General features: G+C 52.3%; 1 protein-coding gene across 2 annotated transcripts in view; it reads right to left on the bottom strand.

Annotated features, from left to right (window-relative positions):
• col5a1 (procollagen, type V, alpha 1) overlaps window positions 1–22,360 on the bottom strand; it is a 66,538-nt gene that overhangs the window by 19,986 nt on the left and 24,192 nt on the right. For both annotated transcript variants that reach the window (XM_076016240.1, XM_076016241.1), the window contains exons 5-30: window positions 16,057–16,188; window positions 14,661–14,768; window positions 14,155–14,580; window positions 13,358–13,858; window positions 13,201–13,257; window positions 12,172–12,213; window positions 11,470–11,532; window positions 11,306–11,380; window positions 9,580–9,672; window positions 9,307–9,363; window positions 9,106–9,159; window positions 8,945–8,998; window positions 8,761–8,814; window positions 8,584–8,637; window positions 8,446–8,499; window positions 7,911–7,955; window positions 7,109–7,162; window positions 6,528–6,572; window positions 5,646–5,699; window positions 5,478–5,522; window positions 4,799–4,852; window positions 3,764–3,808; window positions 3,489–3,542; window positions 2,623–2,667; window positions 2,070–2,123; window positions 265–372 (exon numbers count right to left, since the gene is read on the bottom strand). In XM_076016240.1, coding sequence (XP_075872355.1) covers window positions 265–372; window positions 2,070–2,123; window positions 2,623–2,667; window positions 3,489–3,542; window positions 3,764–3,808; window positions 4,799–4,852; window positions 5,478–5,522; window positions 5,646–5,699; window positions 6,528–6,572; window positions 7,109–7,162; window positions 7,911–7,955; window positions 8,446–8,499; window positions 8,584–8,637; window positions 8,761–8,814; window positions 8,945–8,998; window positions 9,106–9,159; window positions 9,307–9,363; window positions 9,580–9,672; window positions 11,306–11,380; window positions 11,470–11,532; window positions 12,172–12,213; window positions 13,201–13,257; window positions 13,358–13,858; window positions 14,155–14,580; window positions 14,661–14,768; window positions 16,057–16,188 — 2,427 coding nt within the window. The remainder of the gene's footprint in view (window positions 1–264; window positions 373–2,069; window positions 2,124–2,622; window positions 2,668–3,488; window positions 3,543–3,763; window positions 3,809–4,798; window positions 4,853–5,477; window positions 5,523–5,645; window positions 5,700–6,527; window positions 6,573–7,108; window positions 7,163–7,910; window positions 7,956–8,445; window positions 8,500–8,583; window positions 8,638–8,760; window positions 8,815–8,944; window positions 8,999–9,105; window positions 9,160–9,306; window positions 9,364–9,579; window positions 9,673–11,305; window positions 11,381–11,469; window positions 11,533–12,171; window positions 12,214–13,200; window positions 13,258–13,357; window positions 13,859–14,154; window positions 14,581–14,660; window positions 14,769–16,056; window positions 16,189–22,360) is intronic.

The following is a 22,360-nucleotide window of genomic DNA, read 5'->3' as shown; positions in this document are numbered from 1 at the left end:
AGTGAGAGGCCATTTCCAGGCCCGCTCCTCCGTAAAAAAAAAATGAAGTAATTTAGTGCGCTGATGACTGGCAGCAAAACGCTCACGCAGCCAATTCAACGGTAAAGGACAGAAACTGGGGGTAAAACATCCCCGCTTGCCCAGAAGCAGCAGCAGTGAGAAATCAGACGCTTGACTGTAGGGGGAGTGACACTGGAGAAAGCATTTTCTACATTATGCCTGAACCAAACATGGGTTGTCTGTTGTTGAACAACAGACGCTTACCTTCTCACCACCTGGGCCAAGAGGACCAGAATCACCAGGGAGACCTGAGCGACCCTTTGGACCCTCGGGACCGTCTTCACCTCTGGGACCAGCCGATCCGAGCTCGCCCTGGAAAGCACAGCACAGACGGAGCTCAGGTATTTTGAGTGTCGCATTTGAGTCGGACTGACGGACATGGCAGCAGCATGTCTTCTGCTCTTTGGCGTTGATATTCAAACCAACGCTAAGCTAAGTTGGAATGGAGTTGATTCTTCTTTCACGCTTTTGGCTAATCCACCGTGGAATTCGTGGGGAGCACTACTGCCACCAACTGGTGATCTTCAAAAGGGCAAAGGAGGCATTTCCTGCCAGCTAGGCTAGTTTCTTCCAGAAAATGGCCTCATTCAGTTCAAAATGAAGTTTCAGTGCAAATAAAGCTGTCCTACGTATGAAGCATTTCCACATTCGTTCGATCGTTTCGCTGTGTTATTCCTGTACTTTGGCCACGCTACGATGCCAGCGTGACTAATACGGCCTCATGTGGGTAAATTCCGTCACCCGCTGCGAGTGTGAACTCCCTCGAAGAATCGGCGAGGCCGCCTCGCTTTAAAAAAAAAAAAAAAGCCCGCTCACGCATCCCATCCCAGCGTCTCTCTGCACGTTTGCTACACTCCTCGGATCCAAACGGCCAGCGTACAAACGGGCTCCGACAGGCCAGAGACTCTGACCGCGGCGTGTGAAAGGTACCGCAGTCGATAGGCCCCCGTCGCCCCCCCCCCCCCCCCCCGAGTTGCGAGAGTTTTTTTTTCTCCTCCGTGCGCACGCCCACACTCAAGACCACATGAAACGGCATCAAGCAAATCGCACTCGACTCGCTCGCACCCTCTCATCAAAGAGGACATTTTCTAAATTGAGAATTGAGAATTTTTCCTTTATGTTAACGCAGCACGCCTAAACACAAGTGCATTTGGATTCTGGTCCACGGTGCGTCTCCCTCCTCCACCGCGGAGAGGGGGAGAGCGGGAGCGACTCAAATCCTCCTTTCATGTGGATCTGCTGCCTCTCCTGAGAGAACAGGGCCGCAGCTCTGGTCTTTCTCTCAACTTCCAAGGAGTTTAAAGTGCCATTGATTTCCTCTTCCTCTTCCTCTTCCTCTTCGCACCAGCTTGGTCAGGGACCAGGGAGCTTTTTGGGGTTTTTTTGGAGTTTTTTTTTCTTTTTTTTTTTTACTATTGAAGTGAAGACTTGGGCACAGCGTGATGTTTCCTCAGTGTAGAAAAAGACCAAAATGCAGTTTGGAGAAGGCAGCTGTTCCAAGGGGGCGCCCTGATCCCCTCTGCAAAGGCCTGCGAGGTTTAGCGGCGACTATGGGAATTTAAAAAACCAGCAATGCCACACAAATGTTGGGCCAACTTAAAAATAGTGTTAGCATTTCCATTGAGTGGCTTGAGCCTGGTGAAGTCACAGGGTGGCGCTGCTGGAAGGACGAGAGGTCGACAGAACCAGTAGAAACATACGAGAGAGGATTTTTAGGAATTACTAATTCCTAAACTCCCAAAAGGGAGCTGGTTGTTCGCCGCGAGTAGTTTCATCTGGTTCCATTAAACATTGTCAACGCGTTAGCGGCACCTCACGCCAGCGAGCGCCGACTTTATAGCAAATTAGAGGATGTTGTTTTCGAATTAGGGCGCTTGTGTTTGGATAAAGGTCACTCGCAACAAAATAAGCCCCAGGAATCGCTTCTGGGCCGGCCAGCCCCACAGATTGTGGATCAGGTGGATTAACCATGGTCCCCGTCAGCCGATATACCACTGACACTTGCTTACCCTGTCGCCTTTGATGCCCATGTCTCCCTTGAAGCCGGGGAAGCCGTCTTCTCCCTGGGACGTTGAGGGGAGGGAAGGAAAACAAGAGAGGTGAAGATGCTGCGAGCGGAGAGCCAAGCACGTGCTGCAAGCACTCACACACACACACACACACACACACTCTGTCACGAGCTCCAGCACAGATGTGGAACCTTGGCAAGTTCCCCCTCCCGCTGTTGCCATGGAAACTTGCTATCGTCTCTCCTTTTTTCTTTTTTTTTTTCTTTTTTTTTTAAAGGAGTTTTTTGCCCTCCTCTTCTGCTCCTCCATTAACAGATTCAGATCGGCTCTTAACGGCGGCCTTTTTTGATTGAGATCATTATCGTTAACATTTCCTGCAAGGCCGCCCACACTGAGCGTCAACATTTATCACCATTAACGCTCCATCTCGCTCGTGTCAACACAACGATTAGTCAAAAAAGATCAAAAAAAAATAAATATATATATATATATATATAAAAAAAAGAGTGTCCGGCTTTGGCATTTGAGGCAGCCGGCCTCGGGGATTTCTTACCTTTTCACCCTTGTGTCCCTTCAGGCCGCGAACTCCGTCGGCTCCCTGTGACGAGAGGAGAAAAGTTTCAGACGGCGTGGTGCCGACGAGGAGCTCGGTAGTCGCTTTCCTTGGGAAACCATAGAAGCCGGACCTTCCCAACCCTGACTTCCCCCGCACTCAACCCCTTGGCCTCACCTTCCCGCCCAGAGAGACAGCGAGAGAGCGCACGCCACAGAGCCGCCTGTGAGTTGCGCTCTCTCAGCGGAAGCTTTGATGAGCGGGATCAATGGCAGCTGCTCTTCAAGGATCGTCGCCTGGCGCTCTCTCCGAGCTCCGCCGCCTTCTTCATCTCTTTTCATCGCCATTAACCCGGGATGACGGCAAACAAGGGCAGAGCCTTGAGCGGAGATTAAACCCCCCCGGGCGGCTCGCCCGGGCGCCGCCCTGCCTGCGAGCCGAGGGATGGCGTGGAGGTGCGGCGAGGAGACGCGGGAGCGTGGCCTCACCGCCGCCCCCCCCCCCTCCCTCTCCACCCCCGCCCCCCTTTCCTCGCTAGTGATTTTTCTTTTATTGTTTTGCAGTAAAACCCACACAGACTTGCAGACACTTTGTTGTGCTGAAGAAGGTCCTGAGGGTTCATTTCCAAACCACCTGTTGGAAGTAACAGGGAACCTCGACGCTCCAATGAATGCAATTTTTTTTTTTTGGGGGGGGGGGGGGGGGGGGCTTTGAGAATGAAACTTTTTTTTTTTGTGTTGTTTTTCCAAAGGCATTCTCCGGAGATAATAGCCGCATATTATCCCCCCACTGTGTTTAATTGCGGGGCGCCGGCAGCCGACGATGGTTATCGCGGCAAATCTGTTAATGCTGGATAATCATCTCACCTTCACGCCTCGAGGCCCGGGGTAACCGATGGGTCCTTGAGGGCCGGCGGGGCCCTGAGGAGGGAGAGAGAGAGAGAGATGTTTGGTGAGAGCTTGTAGCAAACACACACATATATATACGAGCGCACACACACAAGCGCAATTTCAGTCCTCGCAGCAACTTCTGCGCGAGCGTTTCATGCAAATGAGCCTAAAATAGGACAAAGGAGGCGGAGAAAAATGGAGGGGCTGGGAAAAAAAATAACATAAAGGAAAAAAAAAGAACTAAAACTCACCAAGTGTCCTTTCTCTCCATTAGGCCCCTCCTTCCCAGGGTGGCCCTGTGAATCATTCAAAGGAGTATGATTGCAATCCCATTCAGGCACGATTAAAACCGTAAATACTACAAACCCACCACCCATTTTAGCTGCGGGGGGGGGGGGGGGGGGGGTTCAATCTCGTTTTCGATTTCTATCCCTGAGGTCGTGCAACCGGAGCGGAGCGAATCTAATACGGATTTCCAGTGGAAAGAAGGATGTCAAGGAACCCATTGGACACGTCCGTCCGGAGATTGATGCGGGCTCTGCACTGCCTCCGGTGGTCTTTCGACGAAGCGCGGGGAGACATGATGTACGAGACTGGCGGGGTTGCAGAAAATGGGGAGCTTGGATGTTAAAAAAAAAAGGGGAATATTGCAGCTGAAGGAGGACGAGGGAAGCGGATGAGTTCAAAAAGAAGGTGTAAAAGTGGCCTGTTTTCCCCGGAGTGACCTCAAGAAGCTTTTAAAGGATTAAAGGAGGCGGTTCAACGTCTAAATCACTCTGTTTACAAAAAAAACAACAAAACACCATATTTTCTTTCCCCTCCGCTAATGTCATTCATATTTCACAGCCTGCGTTGTCCCACCCTCCACCCCCCCCCCACACACCCCCACCACCAAGCTTCGCTCGGCCACCATTAGCGCAGGTGTCGCCCGAGTGTGGGCGGGCGGGCAGGTTGTTGTTCTTTTTACACAGCAACATATGCTTCAATGTGTTAAGCATGTTTTTTTTTATTATTATTAAGGATTAAGGTGCCGGATGGAAATGTTAATCCTCGCAGTTGCAGATGGTGCGAAGCGAGGTCGGTCCAAGTTGGTGTCGTCTGGTTTTAGCGGGTACAAAAAAAACAACAAAATGTTGGGGGAAAATGCTACATTGTGATACACCGCTGTGCTGCTCTGCGACAGTTACAGCGCTCCCTGCTTAGGCTTTGAAGTGGGTGGGACAAAGGAAGGATAAAGGTTTGGGTTTTTTTTTTATTATTTTTTGCGTGCGACAGATGAAACTCACCGGTGGTCCGTCAGCTCCTGGCATTCCAGGCAGACCTGGCTTTCCAGTGGGACCCTGGAACCGGGACAAAGCAACGCATGAAAAATTAAAATCCACATCAGAATCCGCAGCTGAGCAGCACAAAAGGGTTCAACGGCCTTTTTAAGCTGGATGGGCCTAAAAAAAAAAAAAAAAAAGCTAACGCTAACCCAGCTAACATTTGGCAGGAAACAAACTCAGAACGTTTCCTCCGTTCATTTTGTATTGGTTGTGTTTTATTCAGAACAACGAGCCTCGGCGCCTGCATTATTCATATCTAAACTCCACTTGTTAAATTATAAACTTTAATTACACCGTAGATATGTTTTTCTTTTTTTTTTTTATCCCTAAAATTGAATTAAAATTTATCAGGTTTCGCATCTGCCTCGGTACTGTCTACTCGGCACTATTCAGCCCTGAGCAGCGGATGGGAAATTAGCATAAAAGCGTGATAAGCATTTGTAAATGGTTATGATAAGATTCTTCAACTCATACATATGAGCGTCACAATTTCCTGCATATTTACCGCATTTCAAGGCTTGTGCGCTAATCTAAATTTCATCAAGCTGGCAGGATTCTTTTGTATTTGCCCCACCTCCTGTTTGTTAGCGAAAAGAAAAACAAAAGTGTGTGCGTTGCTGTGAATGTGGCAAACTCGTACCTTCTCTCCTGGAGTCCCGATGGCTCCTTGAGGCCCCGGAAGTCCCTGCGGACAGGAAGGAGAATTCATTTTAATTTTTTTTTTTTTCCCCCATGATGTTTTTTTTTTTCAACTTGTGAGCGAAACACAAAAGTCTCATTTCATCCACACAACTTTCAATGCACCGACCTGAGTACCGGGGTTGCCTTGCTGTCCTGGAGGTCCTGGCTCTCCTTGAGGTCCCTACGAGGATGAGGGTTTTTTTGAAGAAATCTCGTTACAAATACAAGGATTGATTATTCAATTTCCTCGAGTCCAGAAGCCCCGCGTGAACGCCGGGGGGGAGTGATTCGCTGCCGGTGAAATACTGCCGAGCGCGGACATAAATAAGGCGCCGTGCGGCCGTACATCACCGCGTTATTGCCCTTCTTTTCCAAAACAGAGGCTGTTAATTCGAGAGGAAAAGAACAATAGGCGTAATAAAAAAAAGAAGAAGAAACTATCTGGCTGATCAGTTTGCCTTCTCGCCATGTTGGGGGAGCGGGAAGCCGATCGGCTCCGCAGATTACAGCCAATCAGCTCGGATCAGACGGGGTGATCCTCCGTCTCTACCTGGTTGGAAGGTTCCCAGCTGAACAGGCGAGCGAGGCTGTTCTCCCGCCAGCTCCCCCCCCCCCCCCCCCCCCCCCCTCGTTACGCCGACACCGGGCCGGAATGAAACATCCAGCCGTGGCAGATTGCTCAAATGGGACCCAAACACTGTGGCTCCATTTTTCATTATCCGCTAAGTATCTCCCGATTGGAGAGCGTCCCCTCCGCGAGGCTGAGAGGGTTAGATTGTGGAGACGGTGGCTGGTTGGGGGGATCGAAGGGAGGGAGGGAGGGTGGGGGGGGCATTTGAGGATAAAAACACGACGAGCAGGAAGCAACCAGGAGGGTTGTGTTGTTGTCGTTCTTTTAGACTGCGTTTGTGTTTTGTTTTTTTGTTGTTTTTTTCTCGCTGCTCCGTCCGGGGAGCGCTCGATGTGTCAAAGATTATTTAGCGCTTTAATGAGTTCCAGCTCCACTCACGATGTTGCCTTTGGGTCCTGAGGGTCCGTCGGCTCCGGTGACGCCCTGCAGAGGGGGGGGGAGGGGGGGGAGAGAGGCAACAATCAGCACAGCCTGGCAAAAGGCGGCATGGACGCTCTGCTTGTTGTAACTTTGCTGTTTTTTTTTTTAAATGTGTCCATTTGTATTGTTTCTACACGTGTGCCTGTTAAGTTCTACTTCCAGCTGTGCGCCGCCGTGTGCCGGCGTGTTTAACACGTGATCCTGACCTCCTGATTCAGTTTTCTTTTCTTTCTTTTTTTTTTTTTTTATCAATCGAGGTCTCGGCAGATTGGTTTATCTCGTTCGCTCGCCCGCCTTCAAATTAAATCTGTCGAGAACAAAACACACGAGCGCCGGGCCGCGCTCGGAGAGAGCGACGGGCCCCGAACTCAATAACGCACGGCTCCTCCTCCCTCGTGCGGCGCCGCATATTGAGTTTCTGTATTTCCCCCGCGGGCGCCGTCCTCGTTTGTCGTCCGTTGTTTGCGGAGGAACGGATTCGCCGCATCCGACGTGTTCCTGTATCTGCAAATGCATGTGTGGGTGTGTGGAAGACTCACAGGGGGTCCGGATGGACCCTGGGGTCCTTTGGGTCCCAGCAAACCGCGGGGCCCCTATTTGGGAAAGAGAAACAGGGAGACGTGAGCGAGGAGCCCGGGAACGAAAGTCGTACCTGCGAGGGGAAGCGCTGCATTATTAAACAACGTTCTGCTAAATCAGAACCCCCCCCCCCCCCCCCCCCCCCCAACCGCTACGCTGCTGGAGGCGAACCCCGACTTCCCAAACGTCCTTGAGGATAAACTGCAGCGTCAGTGACTGACGCTTCCAACCCCCCCCCCCACACTATTTTTTTTTCCTCCTTTTTACTACAACGCTCCCCAAAGCTACGCCGATCAAACGCTCTCTTTGAATATCTGTCTTCCTCAACAACCACCCCCCACCTCCGCTTCCACAGCCGCTCTTATGTAACACACGCTCCCGCAGCGTTCGCACCGACGCAGCACACCCTGGTGGGCGAGACGAGCCGCGGCCGAGGATAAAATTGGGGGTCTCCTTGAGCGTCTCCTCGTCGGTCGGAGGGAGGGAGGCCATTACCGGGAGCTGCCGGCACCTCTCACCTCCCGGCGCACTCCTGCGCGCTTTATTGCCGCCTGCGGACTCCGGCAAAACACTAAATCTCGACGCCCCGCCCCTCCCTTTTCAAAAGAAATTTAAAAAATAAAATAAAATAAAAGCAGAAATACTGGTCTCACTGTACAAAAAAGAAGGAATAAAACAACAAGTGCTCTCGGGCCCCTCTCAGCGCCTTTTTAACCCCGCCCACCCATCAGGACGAAGCCGGTAATGCACGTGATCACTCACTGGTTCGCCAGGAAGTCCCCTGGGTCCGAACTCTCCATCATCTCCCTGTGCAAAAAGAGAGGGGGAGAGGGAGCAGGTCAGAGCACCGGACAGACAGCGAATGATAATGGAGAGGTGAGAGAGAGAGAGAGAGAGAGAGAGAGAGAGAGATAACAGGAAGTCTGGGAAGGAGGAGGACTGGGGATCAGGTTGCATCAGCAGTGGCGGCTAATGAGCAGGGCTGAGAGAGATTAAGGTGTGTAGAGATCAAAACGTATCAAGGAGAAAGTGGAGTGGAGGACAGGAGAGATGAAGGGATTTTGTGTGCGTGTGTGTGTGTGTGTGTGCGTGCGTGTGTGTGCGTGTGTGTGTGTGTGTGTGTGTGTGCGCGTGCGAAAGATGGCTTCAGCGCAGTCACTTCAGATATTTCTTTTTCAGCGAGACGACAATGAAGCTTCCCGCAGGGGAGAGCGGAGCTTCTATCAGGCTGTAGGGAGGAAATTGAGAAAGAAAAAAAAAAAAAAAGATGGGGAGATAGGATGAAATTTGGTCCTACCCTCTCTCCATCCTCGCCAGGAGCTCCAGGAGGTCCGTGGGGTCCGGATTCACCCTGCGACGCGACAAACGGTCCCCGGGTCAATCAAACGCCTTCTTTTTTTAAGCAAAGAAGCACAAAGAGACCGAAGGCACTCACTCTGTGTCCCTTTTCACCAGGAAGTCCGGCCAGACCGTCGAAGCCTCGGTCTCCCTGCAGGCGAGGAGGAGGAGAAGAAGAAGAAGAAGAGCGTCACCAAAGAGAGTTTTTTTTTTGTTTTATTTTTGTTTGACTGAAAAGCGACGCGGCCTAGCTAGCTGCAACGTGACGGGTTACCTTGGGTCCAGATTGTCCCGGCATGCCCCTTGCACCGTCGGCTCCGGATCGACCCTGCACATAGAGCAGCAGTGGTTGGTCGACAGGCAAGATGAATAAATCGATAAAATTGTGAGGAAAACCCAAGCGGCAACATTTCTGCGTTTGAATGACGCAAAGCCCGGCAACTGTGTTTTCAACGTACGCGTCTGCCGGGCTTTCCAGAGGGTCCTGAGGGTCCCAAAGGTCCACGCGGGCCCTGAAAGTAATGAAATAAGAAGAGGTTTAACTTAAATATGTAATTCTTTTTTTTTTTACATTTGCCTTTTTTTTTTTAACAATTAAATGAGAATTCCTGTCATATACCTGAGCACCGGCCTCTCCGCTCTCTCCCTTCAGTCCTGACACACCGGGAGGTCCCTGGATGGGAGGAGGAGGAGGAGGAGGAGGAAAAAAAAACATGTGACAAAAGATCGGGAAAAGGTTTTTAAGCGGACTCAGTGTTGAACAACAACTGGATGTTGCGTGTTGTGTTTTTTTTTCTCCAGCGTGATTGGAAATACACACCAGAGGGCCGGGCCTTCCAGTCAAACCCATTGGACCTGTCGAGCCGCGCATGGCGAGCTGAACGAGTAGAAGGGGGGGGGGGGGATTTGAAAGAAGATTAAAAACAAATCCGCGTAGAAATGACAATCAAAATAGATTTTAAAAGAAAAGGCTGGTGATAAAACAATTTCACATCAGAAATTCAGATTTTTTTTTTGTTTGCGTGTGCCTGTTTGTGTGTGTGTGTGTGTGTGTGTGTGTGCGTGCGGCGAGTGCACACGCGTGAACTCTTACCCTGGCCTGCTGCATGATGGCCTGCATCTGGGCCTCCTGCGCTGACACGGCGGGCCCCTTCTGTCCGGAGTCGCCCCCGGCGCTCATTCTGAACTGTGGTGGGCGTGAAAATGAAATGGGACGAAACGAATGAAATAAATAAATGAACGGGAAGGACGGTGCAAGGCCAGCGCAAAAGGACGACACGGCGCAGAGGGCGCGTGGCTAAGGAAAAGGCACGTGAAGTCCTTGGTTGTAATGACACGGTACTACATCGTAATTGCTTGTCAGTGGTAGATTGTCATGAACGATGGTGAACAAGAGAGCAACCAATCCTGCGCTCAGAAGCTGCCTTCTGCGACGATGCGCTTCTGCAAGTCTGCTGGCATCTGGTGGTCGTGAGCCAGTACTGCAGCGCAGGTTGATCCTCCTCTAAGTCTTTTCTTCAAATGTAGCTTTTGCAGTTAGATTTTTTTTTTTTTTTTTTTTTCCCAACATGTATTCTGACTGATGCCTCTTTTTCGGGTTGGGTATTTTTAATCCATACTCCTCTCAGCCGACGGGGCCGTCACATGTTCAACGGTTGAGCAACAACATAATCGGCAACAAAAAAAAAAAAAAGCACCTGGCGGGGGGGGCGAGGGGGGCGGGGGTAGTGGGGTTTACAGAGCACATCAAAACCAGGAGGTCGCACACGGTCGCTGCTGCTGCCGGTCCACTCGAAAACTTCTGTTTAGTTTTTTTTTTTTTTTGTGACCAGACTCCAGCTTTTACAAATACTGTAACCTCTTGCATCTTGGATTTCTGCTGAGTTTGATTAAGCGCTGGCGCTTCCCCTCGCTGGCTCTGCCGCAATCAGCCGTCTGTCTTCTGGCAGCCAGCGTGTGAGCCCGGCCCGCCTGTCTTTGATTCTCTACGCTTGGCTGTTTTCCGCTCTATTTTAATCCGAGGCATCGCCCAAAAAACCGGTGCGCGATGCGCAAATTAAAACCAACAACCGTGTTCTCTGCGAGTTTGCACCCAATAATTCAGATTCAAAGTTCCAGTCAAACCCAGCTGACAGAGTCGCTTTACTTCCTGTCAAAAGAGATACAGACCTCTGATGCTTTAAAGGCCCACTGTGTAAACACTGGGCTGCCCCTAGTGGTGATAAAGCAGACTGCAGGGTCAATGCTAAGCCTCACATCTTTCCTACGCTGTTGCGGAACAAAACCTACGTAACGTCGAGCAGATCTGCTGAGCAAACAGCCCTGCTCCTCGTGGAGCCTCCTCATAAAAAAATATATATATAATAATAAAAAAAAAATCCAATTCCAAACATGCTATTCTCATTCCATGCGGTCTCGTTAAATGTGACGCACTGGGGCCTTTGAATATCGCGGCCCTTCAGCGTGGAGGTTTGTTTTGACGGCGTCAGGACGAGTCCGGCGCTCGGGGGTTTAACACGTACTAACCCTCGCCACCAGGAGACGCTAGAGCACAGGTTTGCGTTACCAAGCGTTTGTTTGGGAACCGGTCCAGTGGGATCTCAAAGGAACCCTCCCTTCATTCCACTACAGTGTGTAAACCGCAGCGGGAGCCATTGATGAAACAGAAATATACATCACACTTGGCTTCAGACAAGGCAGGGGGACGATCAAACGGATTTGACACTTTGAGTGCAAACAAACACACTGTCATTTCTATCAACGTGTGGCTTGTTTGTTTTTTCATTATTATTATTTTGGAACAACTGAGATTTACTCACAGGCAACATGAGGACGGTTCCAGCGGGTCCTGGCAGACCGTCAGCACCGGGAAGGCCGGGACGACCAGGAGGACCCTTGGGGGGGGGGGAGAGAAAAATGAAACACACATCATGAGCAACACGCAGACAGGAAGACATATCCGCGCTATGAAACACGCACTCACCCTGTCTCCAGGATCTCCGGCGCTGCCTGGAGGACCGGAGGAACCCGGGGGTCCAGGGAGACCCTGTTTCACACAAGAACACATTTTCAAGTCAGACGCCGGCGACGCAGACGCAGACGCAACACAAACGAAACGCCGCTAATCGCTCGGCACCGATAACGCTCTCGCTGGCGGGAAAGAAAAAAAAAAGAAAAGCGGTCGCACATGGCAAAGAGGAATGCATGATGCAATACGGGGACGGCTTGATGAGCACTAAATCCTGCTCCTTTTCTTTTCTTTTCCTTTTTTTCCGCCCCCCCCCCCCCCCACCGCCCCGATCAGCCCGCAGCTCAGACGGCTGAGTGGCTGCCGGCTCTGCGGGACTCCATCAGGGGTGACTTATTTGGCTCTCAAACATCTGGGCCGTGTCCGTATCTCGACGGGGGAGGAGGTGGAATGAAGGGGGGTGGGGGGGTGGGGAGTGAGGGGGGGTGGGGGGGCATGCTTTTTGTCACTGAGTCACTGAGCAGACCGAGGGGGATTTTTTTTTTTTTTATCTTTTTTCTGTCGAAGCAACAAGGCGTAAAGACTCACGCTTTAAGATCCGGAGCGAGCGGCGTTAAGAGGAGAGAGGAGAGGGAGGAACTGTTAGCACCTCACTGGGTGGGGAGACATAGGAGGGAGGAAGATAAAAGTGACAGAGGAGGAAGTGGTCTGACTCACTGTTGGTCCTTCAGGCCCAGGCGGACCCTCCACCAGCATTCCCTGGAAGGAGAAGGAGAAGGGAAAAAAAATAAAAAATCAGGACTCATTTGCGAAATCGTCCCAAACTGAGTCGAGGACGAAACCTGGAGCCAAGTCGCGTGGGAAAACGTGTCCCAACACACCTGAGCTTCAAGTCCGGCGCTCGAAACCGAGGCGCATTCCTGACCTGTCACTTCGCGGCGGCGCCCCCACGAGAGAGAGAAAAATCGATGTGGGAACGGAGACGGGCGAGAGTCAAAGTTCGGGGGAGGTTTACAAAGAGGGAGATTAATCAGGCCATCTCGACGTTAACGGATGCACCTGGCTGCTGCCGAGCTGCAGGCCAGAGGGGCTGGCGAGCGAGCCAGCGGACAGCTGCAGGTCACTCCCTTGGACGGGCCGGACCGGTGTGGGTGTGGAGAGCGAAGAAGCAGCAGCGGTTGTAAAGAAAGAAAACCAAAAAAGAAAAAAAGAAACGACTTTGTGCGAAAACGTCGCTCAACTGATCTTGCTTAGTTCTGCTGGTTAGGCCTGTGTGTGTGTGTGTGTGTGTGTGTGTTACTCAGCTGGGTGGGGATGCGTCCACGCACTCACACGCTCAAATATAAACAGCGGGGGGGGGGGGGCAGCACTGAGTCAACAGAAGCCTCGTTTGTTTGAAGCGAAACAGCCGCAGCTTCGCTCTGGCCGGTCGAACGGTGCAATGCGACGAAGACCCCCCCCCCCCCCCCCCCCAACCATCAAACACCTCCAATGTATTTACACCGTGTTCCTGGAGGTTCGCGTTTGGCTGTCGAGCAAACGTCGAGCAGATGAAGGGGGTGGGGGGGTGGACGGTCTCTCCAGATCCGTGTTTGGATGTGTGCAGACAAACGTAAACATATTTGCCTTGCCACCCCCACCCCCCTCCCCACACACACACACACATCCATCCCCACCCCCTCCCGCACCCCCTCCCGGCCCGACATGTGCTGCTCAAACACGGTGTCCAAACAGCGGTGGACTCACCGGCTCGATGATAGCCGGCTCTCCCTTCTGTCCCTTCTCGCCGCGGACGCCGTCCAGCTGAAAACGGGGACAAACTTCATTAGCACGGCCGCCACCACCACCACCGCCGCCACCACCACCACCTGCACCACACTTCAGGTTTTTATGCTCTGTGTACCTCGTCCTGGTAAGTGACGGCGGGCAGCACTTTGCCCTCCTTGTCGCTGTAGTCGCCGTCGGTGTAGGCGTCGTACTCGTCGATGTAGTCGCCGCCGATGTGCTCCTCCTTGAACGTCTCCAGGTCCTTGTAGTCGCCCTCGCCCTCCAGGTCGTAGTCCAGCCCGGTGGCCACCGAGCTGCCCGCTCCTGCGCCGGCGATGGCCGACCCGCCCCCGGCGGAGGAGGATCCTCCCACGGAGACGGAGCCGCTGCCGACGGAGACGGAGCCGCCGCTGCTGCTGCTGCTGCTGCTGCTGCTGCTGCTGCCGCTGCTGCTGCTGCTGCTGCCACTGCCTCCTCCGCCGCCGCTGACCAGGGTGGTGCTGCTGCTGCTGCTGATGCTGCTTCTGCTGCTGCTGCCGTCGATGGCCGCGGTGCCGGTGGTGCCGTCTCCGCCGGCGGTGTACTCGGTGTCACCGTACTCGTAGCCGGCGCTGTAGTCGTCGTAGCCTGCGCCCAACTGCAAGAACACATTACAAAATGTTACTTCTGAGCGTGAGTCCCCTCAAAGGTGAAAAATGCATCTGTCCAGCTGCTCCGACGTCAAGGCCGCTCAATCGAACGCCGAGCGGCGGACATTGCAAACGGACCGACCTACAAATGTGGCAAAGGGTTTATTTGGACCATCGTGCAGCTTGATTTTTGATACCGTGACATCCCAACTTGCTGCTTCTGAAAGACCAGAACCTGTCACTTCAACTTCCTTATTCATCTGCTCCAAAAGTGGCGCCGATGCCCTCCGAGTCGTCCACTCACAGTAATCTTTGTCCTGTTGATGGTCATCGAGGTTCCGGACGAGCTGGTGACATCCTTGGACGACCCGGTCCCGGCCCCGGCCGGCAGCTCGATCTTCCCAGAGAGGCCCAGGTCCACCACGGAGCCCAGGTCCACCACGGAGCCCGTGTCGACTGCGCTGACGCTGACGGTCTTGGAGATGTCGGGCGACGGCGTGGCCTCGTCGTAGTAGGTCTCGTAGTTGCCGTAGCCGTCGTACTCGTCGCCGTAGGGGCCGCCGTCCACGCCGTAGGTGTCGTCAGCGCCGCCGCCGGCCGTGGCGGAGGCCGAGCTGGAGCTGGAGCTGGAGCTGGAGCCGGAGCTGGAGCTGGAGCTGGTGACTTTGGTGCTGGTTCCCCCCAAGACCTCCTTGGCGGTGGTGATGACATCGCCGTCGTCTCCCGTCACCTGAAAGGCATCGTGGGTGTTTTCGACGGGCCGGACGGGAAAACGTGCACAAGACCCGGTCACGGTCACGGCGGCGCTACCTTCGCATCCTTCTCTGCTGTGTCAGTGTAGGTCTGCGACTGGTGCGGGTTGCCGTCCATGTCCTCATAGTAGGGGTACTCGTAATAGTAGCTTTCCTCCTCCTTCGCCTGCAAAGAGCCAAACATTACGAAACTCTGCGATTTAAAAAAAAAACATCTCTTCTGAGTGTGATCCACTGTGGCGCCGCCGCTACTGGGTTGGTGTGGCGCAATCAATCACGCGCAACAACGGAGTGGCCCGGAAACTCAGGAGAACCTCGCGGAAGACGATGACAAATGACTTGGCTGCCGTCCTGATGAAAGAACCGATTCGGTTTACATGCTCCCGCACCCACACCCCCCCCTCACCCCGCACCCCCACCCCCACCCCGAAAGATAGAAAAGGAGGTCAAGAGGAAAAGACGCCCCATCATTATTTATACCTCACTGACGCCCTTTTTTTCCCCTCTCTTTTCCCCCATTTAGCGAGCACAAATGTCTGTATTGGCACGCCGGCGAAAGGCAGCGTGCAGGGACACAGCACTTCATTCCTAAGCACTGCTAACCAGCCACTCCGCTTGATAACCTCGCTCGCACTCCCCCCCCTCGTCAGCACTTTTCCTTTGGCAGGGCAGAAGCGCCAAGAGGCTCTTCTCACTGCAGGATCCGGCCAAAGATCTAATATTTAAAGGGCCCGGCATGGAATCTATTAGCGTTAAAATAAAAAAGAAAGAAAAGAAAATATGTGTGTTTTTTAGCTTGACAGTCAATTCTCAATAAAACACTGTACAAAAATAATACAGTGTTAAAATAGTATGAGTTTTAATTAGTGTAATTAGCTTAGTTTTGAATTTAAGTGAATCTATCTGGCTAGCTAGCTAGCTAGCTAACTAGTTATCTATCTATCTATCTATCTATCTATCTATCTATCTATCTATCTATCTATCCATCTATCGAGCTAGCTAGCTAGCTAACTAGTTATCTATCTATCTATCTATCTATCCATCTATCTATCTAGCTAGCTAGCTAACTAGTTATCTATCTATCTATCTATCTATCCATCTATCCATCTATCTATCCATCTATCTATCTAGCTATCTAGCTAACTAGTTATCTATCTATCTATCTATCTATCCATCTATCTATCCATCTATCTAGCTAACTAGTTATCTATCTATCTATCTATCTATATATCCATCTATCTATCTATCTAGCTAGCTAGCTAGCTAGCTAACTAGTTATCTATCTATCTATCTATCTATCTATCCATCTAGCTAGCTAGCTAGCTAGCTAGCTATCAGTTTATCCAGATCAGCTTCCTTGTGATGCACTACTCTTGAATCCTACGCACAGGCCCTTTAAATGAGATCAAAAATGTGGGAAGTAAATAAAACCGGGCGGCCGAGGACAAACTCACATCCTTGTCAGTGTTGGGGTCCTGGTTCTGAGGCTGGTCGGGCGCCGGCACCTCGCAGTCGGGGCTGTAGTGCTCACAGTAGTCGTAGGCGGCGCGGTGGTCCGCGACAATCATTAGCTGCTGGATGTCTCCCTGGGAAAACACAAGGCAAAGAAGAGGAGTCACGTGACCAGGCCGGACTAGACAGGACCGGACCGGACCCGCTGGGAAAATAAACAGGCAAATAGCGACAAAGAGTGGCGGGAGGGGTGGAAGTGCGGAGGTTTGGGGGAAGACAGAGTGTAAACAAACACCAGGCAGATGCAAACATCTGCCTGGTGTTTGGGTGAAATGCAGAACAGGCTTGAAAGTGGGTCAAGTCGGGGGAATCTGAGCAGGAGGCTTGTCGAGGCGTCGGCCTGAGGCTGTCGCTCCGCATTAGGCTGCAGAACAGAGGGAGCTGACAGTGCCAGACGAAAGGAAGGACGCGAGGGAATCAGCCCTTTGTGACGTCACCAAAGTGACGCCGGTTATGTGGCCGAGGTTGGAGGCAGTAAGCAGCCAGGTTTTGGTCCCACCCAGTGAGACCACCCTGTTCTCTTCCAGTCATGTGGCAAAGAATCTTCACTCCTGGCAGGAGGCCATAAACAGAGGGCTAAATATGTTGTTTTCTGGAGATCTGTGGAGGTTTTAGATCATCAAGTGTGCAAGTTTGCACCACTGGAGACGGAAAAAATATGGAGAATTTAACTGGTAGACTTTGACTTTGCTCTTTTCTCAATACACAACTTTATTTTTCCTCCACAATAAAGCTCTTCAGCACCATATTAGAAGCAGGCAGTCCACACCTTCCCATAAAAACTTAAAGCCAAGAAGTTGAGGACCACAGAGGGAACGCCGCATGAGAACCCAATGACACAAGGAAACGCACACAATTTCACCGGGGTGGTTTTTAACAATTGGAGAAGGACACGGGCAACATGAGCAGACCTGCAGCGACAGAACCCGAGCGATGCGACGGAGCCAAGCGTCTGTACGCTCTCGCACGAAGAGAGCAGAGAGTTGGCAGGAGGTGGAGGCACTAGCTGGAGGAAGAAATGCTAAAGGAGGAGAACAGCAGAGAAGATGGAGCCGAGGAGACTGACAGAAAGGGAGCAGGGGGAAGAAAAGAAAAAAAAAAAAAGGGGCTCCGAAGGATCCCCAGGCTAGGCGGGGAGCTGGGTGCGTGCGCGTTTTTGCTTTTGCGCGCGTGTTGGCCACATGTTCCTCAACAGAACGCACATGGCACCGAGAGGCTCGATGCGTCCAAACGTCTCCGACCCGCTGATCCGACCAGCGCTCCCGCTGTCAGCCCCCCCCCCACCCCCCCTGACCGCGACGCGTTCAGGGGCTTTTCAGGAGGATTGTGGGGTGACGCAACTTCTCTGGATCGGCCGCAGAAGATTTCTGCTTGGATGGCTCTGGTTATGAACCAGCGCCTGGAGTCTTTTCTCTTCAATTCCAATTTCGACAAACATGCTTTCCGCGGGCTGACGAGCCTCGAACGCGAACACGCCGCACTGAACTATGAGCTCCCCGAAATAAAACAAAACCAAACCCCCCCCCCCTGCGCGACGAGACATGACACGATGTTTCCTCCTCTGCTTCCTCGGTTTTTAAGTTATAGCTGAGCTTTAAGGATGTAGTGGAAACAAAATCCCGGCACTTCTACAAAGGCTTCAGCAGAAGCTGCAGTGAACTCTAGAACCCTAGAAAACTTCAATAAATCGTCAGAAGCCGGGGGACGTGAGCGCCACCTGTGTTGGAGGTGGGGGGGTTCAGCGTTCTTGAAACAGCCCCCGGCTTCCATGCACAGCCGGGGGATTATCCGCGGCCCCTTTCGGAAGGGACCGGCCGTCCTAATTGTGGCGAAATTAGACAATTAATCAAACACCTAGAGATTAACGAGGGCGTCCTCGTGCAGGCGGAATGTGTTTAATTACGTGTGACATGTACAGAGAGCTTCCGAGCATGCCTGCCAGACAAAAGGCGTCCTGTTACGGGCGTCGAACTCGGGCTCGGAGCCGGAGGCTGGGTTTGATTGAGCCAAAACTGCGGAGTGGAGGGAGAGAGATAGGGGAAAAGAAAAGAGAAAATAAGAGGAGGCTTGGAGCAGAGAGTCCGAGCAATCCAATCCGAAGGCTTTTTTTCTTTTCTTTTCTTTTCTTTCATTCGGTTCTCGAAGAAAAAGAAAAAAAAAAAAAAAAAAAAGTTCTTGGGGCCTGTAAAAGTGGAGGCCAGACAATGAGCACGGAATGAAACCAAGTGCAGATGGAAAGGCATGGAGACGATAAACACAAACACTGAGTGGCTGCAGTCGGCGAAGCTTCAAATTGCACTTGGACGTGTGAGAACAGTCGGTGCAGGACGTGTGAAAATCCTTCGTCCGAATCTCCAAATGTCCAACTCTCCTCAAACCCCTCCAACTTTTCTAGCGATCAAAGTTCCTCTCTGTCTCCCCTTGCCTCACCGGGTGCGCGCTACACCGTCCAGTGGTTGAAATGAGCCCCCCGTTGTGATGTCACAAAGGGAACTGCTGCCCTACTTGTTTCTGCCCACCTGTCAGTTGCAGCAGGAAGCGACAAACAAAGGATGTGAACGGAACGTGGGCTGTGTGTGTGTGTTTTACACTTTACTCTGACAGCGCAAGGCCAATGCTGCGGGACTTTGTGATGTCACAAAGGGGGCCGTGGCGCTGCTCCAAGGTCGGCGACCTCACCGGCCTGCCGAGTTTTGCTTCGTCTTCCAGATTTGCGCCTGCTGCCGCGGCAGGAAGCTGGCGCTGAGCACTGGGTTTGCAGGAAGCTGCAGAACAGGCGGCTAAATCTGCGGTTTCCAGCCGACGAGCGGAGCAGTTTCCCGGTCCTCAACTGCGCAAGGCCCCATGGAAACATGGCCACTTTTACTTTACTGTTTTGTTTTTTGTTGTTGTTTGTTTTTTTGCTTTGTTTTCCCCGCCCCCACACACAGCAAAACCTCATTTTCCAATTTTCCAATGAAAAAAAAAAACCAAACAATTTCTGCGTCGACGTCGTACCAAGGCGCACGGTTCATGAAAACGACAAATCGCGCACAGTGAGGCTATTGTCTTGATCCGCCGTGACGGCCGCAGACAGGCTGCTTCTGATTTCCTGACTCGGAGCCGCGCTATTTTCACCCCTCGTCTCTCGCCGGACCCGCCGTGCCGAGCGTTATATAAGCTGCTGTTTGACAGATGTAAGGAAGCATGAAGAACGCTCCCGAACCACCACCGCCGCCACCGCCGCCACCGCCGCCGCCCCCCCCAACCTCTTTGCCGGCTCAGCGCTAAAAGACGCTGCTGCTGCGCAGCTCCACGACGCAACCGCAGGACGCCGACGGCTCGGGGGGGCTGATTGGTGGAGTAGGAGAAGGCAGGAAATTGCAGCTTATGCCTCAATTTAGAAGAGCAAAAAAACACAAAAAAAACAACAACAACAACAACAACACGGGAGAACAATATGTGAAACAAAGGCGACTAAAATACACAACTGGTGCGAGCACACGTTGACGAGCCCATAAGAAGAAGTCGCACACGCGCCGCAGAAAAGACATAAAATGAAATTAGACGGTCGCAGCCGAAGCCTCGGTGGATCGCTGTGAGCCGTGCAATCGTCTTTTTTTTTTTTTTTTTTTCACTTTTTTTGGAGCAGGCGACGGTGACATTTTTCACTTTGGGCCCAGCGTGTGGCACCTCGGAGTGGTGCTTAAGGCAGGAATGCACAGACAATGGCAGGGCTGCCGCTGTCAGCGTCTCCCAGAGCTGAAATACGACTCCCCTGCTGGTGAGCAAGAAGAAGAAGAAGAAGAAGAAGAAGAGGAAGAAGAGGGAGGGGGGAAAAAATACAGAAGAAAGTCTAGGAGCGACGCTCGCTCGCTTAACTGCATGTTATGGAAAGCGGTGAAAGTTGGAATGCACCAACAAAACATTGCAGAAAAAAAAGAAAAAAAATCATTAGTAGTTAGAGACTCCAGCTTGGAAAATTGCTCGCAGAATCCTAACAAAAACACCTCAAACGTTCACGGGAGGCGCATTTCTGTTTTTTGTAAAAGTTATGTACGAAAAGATAAACTTTTTTTTTCTTTTTTTTTTTTTTTTTGGCTCCCAAATGATCCCTTGTGGGTGTTCTGGTTGTGTCCAGGTGGGGGCAGGAGAGTGCTCCAGCCTGGCTCCTGCAGCTCATGATGCAGGGAGGACGGGCTTCCACGGGATTACTCTGGTTTGAAGCCAAAAAAATAAATAAAATAAAAAGAATACATGATGCAAGGGGTTGAAAGCAAAAAATTACAGCCATTTCAACCTCCATTTACTAAACTCGCATACAAAGGTTATTCTTGGGGCGAGGTGACCTCTCGGAGAGCTCAGCATCCCCTGGAATTTGTGTGCGCCCCCCCCTGGCTCGGAGCGAGCGGCGCATACGGGATAAACAGCGCAGAGTGAAAAACTCATTATGTCCCCGGATCCCAGGGGACACCTGATAACGACTCTGTTTATCTTTTTGGGTTTTTTTTTACAGCCCCACACTACACTAAGAATAACAGCCAAAAGGGGGGGCGCACTGCACTTTATTGCAACTACGGACGTCAGGAAAGACTCTACGGAGTGGGAGGGGGTGATGGTCCTGGGGAGGTCTGAGCTCTCGACATATTTATATACACACACACACACACAACCCCTCGGTGCCAGCCCACACCGGCGCTCCGACACTCCCAACGTCTGGCCGGACTCCAGCCCGAGTCGGGGGGGGCGGGGGGGGGGGGGGGGGGGGGGGGAGAAAAACCGTGCACGCGGCAGACACCTGGAGGCGGCCGAGCAGCCGTGAAAACGCGCAGAGCGCTAGCGCTTAGCGGGCATCTCGGGGGGGGGTTTGTTTCCACCCCATGCGCACGAACCCAACTGCCCCCCCCCGGACGTTTGAGCCTCAACCCCGCATGCGAAGGGAGCGCCAAGTGCAACAGGCGCTCGCCCGCTGCCGTCACCTACTCGCTCCGTCGTCGCCCAGTTCAGCAGTTTTCTCGACCCCCCCAACCCCAACCCCATTTTTTAATTCCGCGTCTCGGAGGACGACCGTCAGCCACATTCCCCATTTCCCGTCCGCTTCGGCGGTAACCGGAGAGCGGTTGGCCGCCTCACCTAGCGGACGCGGGGGCTTCCAAGTTGTTTGGCTTGGCCCGTCCGCTCCCACCGCCGAGATCCACGTCTGGAATAAAAGCGCCTGAGGGCGCAGTTCGGGCGCCCGCTCGACGCGGCGGAGGAGGTGCTGGGGGCGGTCGAGGTGGGGGGGTCGGGGGGGGGGGGGGGGGGCTGCGAGGCAAACATCTGAGCGCAGTTAGGTAAATTCTCGCTGGAAACCCCACCTTCCCTGCGGGCTTCGGAAGCTTCCACCGGGGCTTCTTCTCGTTGGGTCAGCTGAGTCACTGTGAAGTGCCGCTGTGCTAATTTGTAGCCGCTGACTCCGACGACCGGGCCCTCGGTGCATCCAGAACACAGCGAGCCCTCGTCTGGCTGGAAACCCGCACCGCATTTCAAACGTTCACTCCCCCCATCGAATGTCCTTTGAGGTCATCGAGATTTTAGGAAACGCCGCCGTCTGTGTTTGTGTCGCCGCCCGATCAGCGCGGCCTCGTAAATTGAGCTCCGTCACCCGCAAAGCCGCTTCCAGCTCGTCGGCGAAGTCCAACATTGTCTTTTAAACGTTGAGGAGACGTTTAATCCGCGCTCTCGTGCCAGAGCCGTCCACTCGAGACAGAATTGAGTGCACGGAAAATTGAATTCATACATACTTTGTTCCAACATGGCCAAAAGGCACTGCCTTGCATTTCAGCGCCAGAAGTCTTACAAAGACTCCAAAAGCTGCAGGGAAAAAAAAAAAAAAACCTTTTCGAATTTTTAAATCTGCGCATCCACTTGCCAACAACTGTGAGTCAATTTCTGCAGCAAAAGGCTCGGGCTTGTTCATCTGGAGCGGGATAAAATGGAGCGTTGACACAGAATTTGCTATAAAAATAAAGGATGCGCATCCCAGGGTGAGAATTAGCAAACAGGATGTGTCCAACATGTCATGCCATCGCCTTGGTAAAGAGCTTAATGAGCATCCAGCTCCTAGGTTTTACGACTGTTTCCTGGCGCTGGTTGCACCGGGGGGGATTCCCAGGACTCGTATCATCCCATTAAAACCAACCCCATCCCGACTTCTGGCATCGTTCCTTCACCTCCCTGTAGACTTTATTGTCAGGTATCTCCTCAATATGCCATCCTGTCCGACCA

The sequence above is a fragment of the Nelusetta ayraudi genome, unplaced genomic scaffold (assembly GCF_046127955.1).
Source record: "Nelusetta ayraudi isolate G7.1 ecotype Tasmania unplaced genomic scaffold, CSIRO-AGI_Nayr_v1 ptg000221l, whole genome shotgun sequence".
In the NCBI taxonomy this organism is placed as follows: Eukaryota; Metazoa; Chordata; class Actinopteri; order Tetraodontiformes; family Monacanthidae; genus Nelusetta; species Nelusetta ayraudi.
Note: the sequence above shows the minus strand (reverse complement) of the source record. Positions and strands in the feature narration are given on the sequence as shown.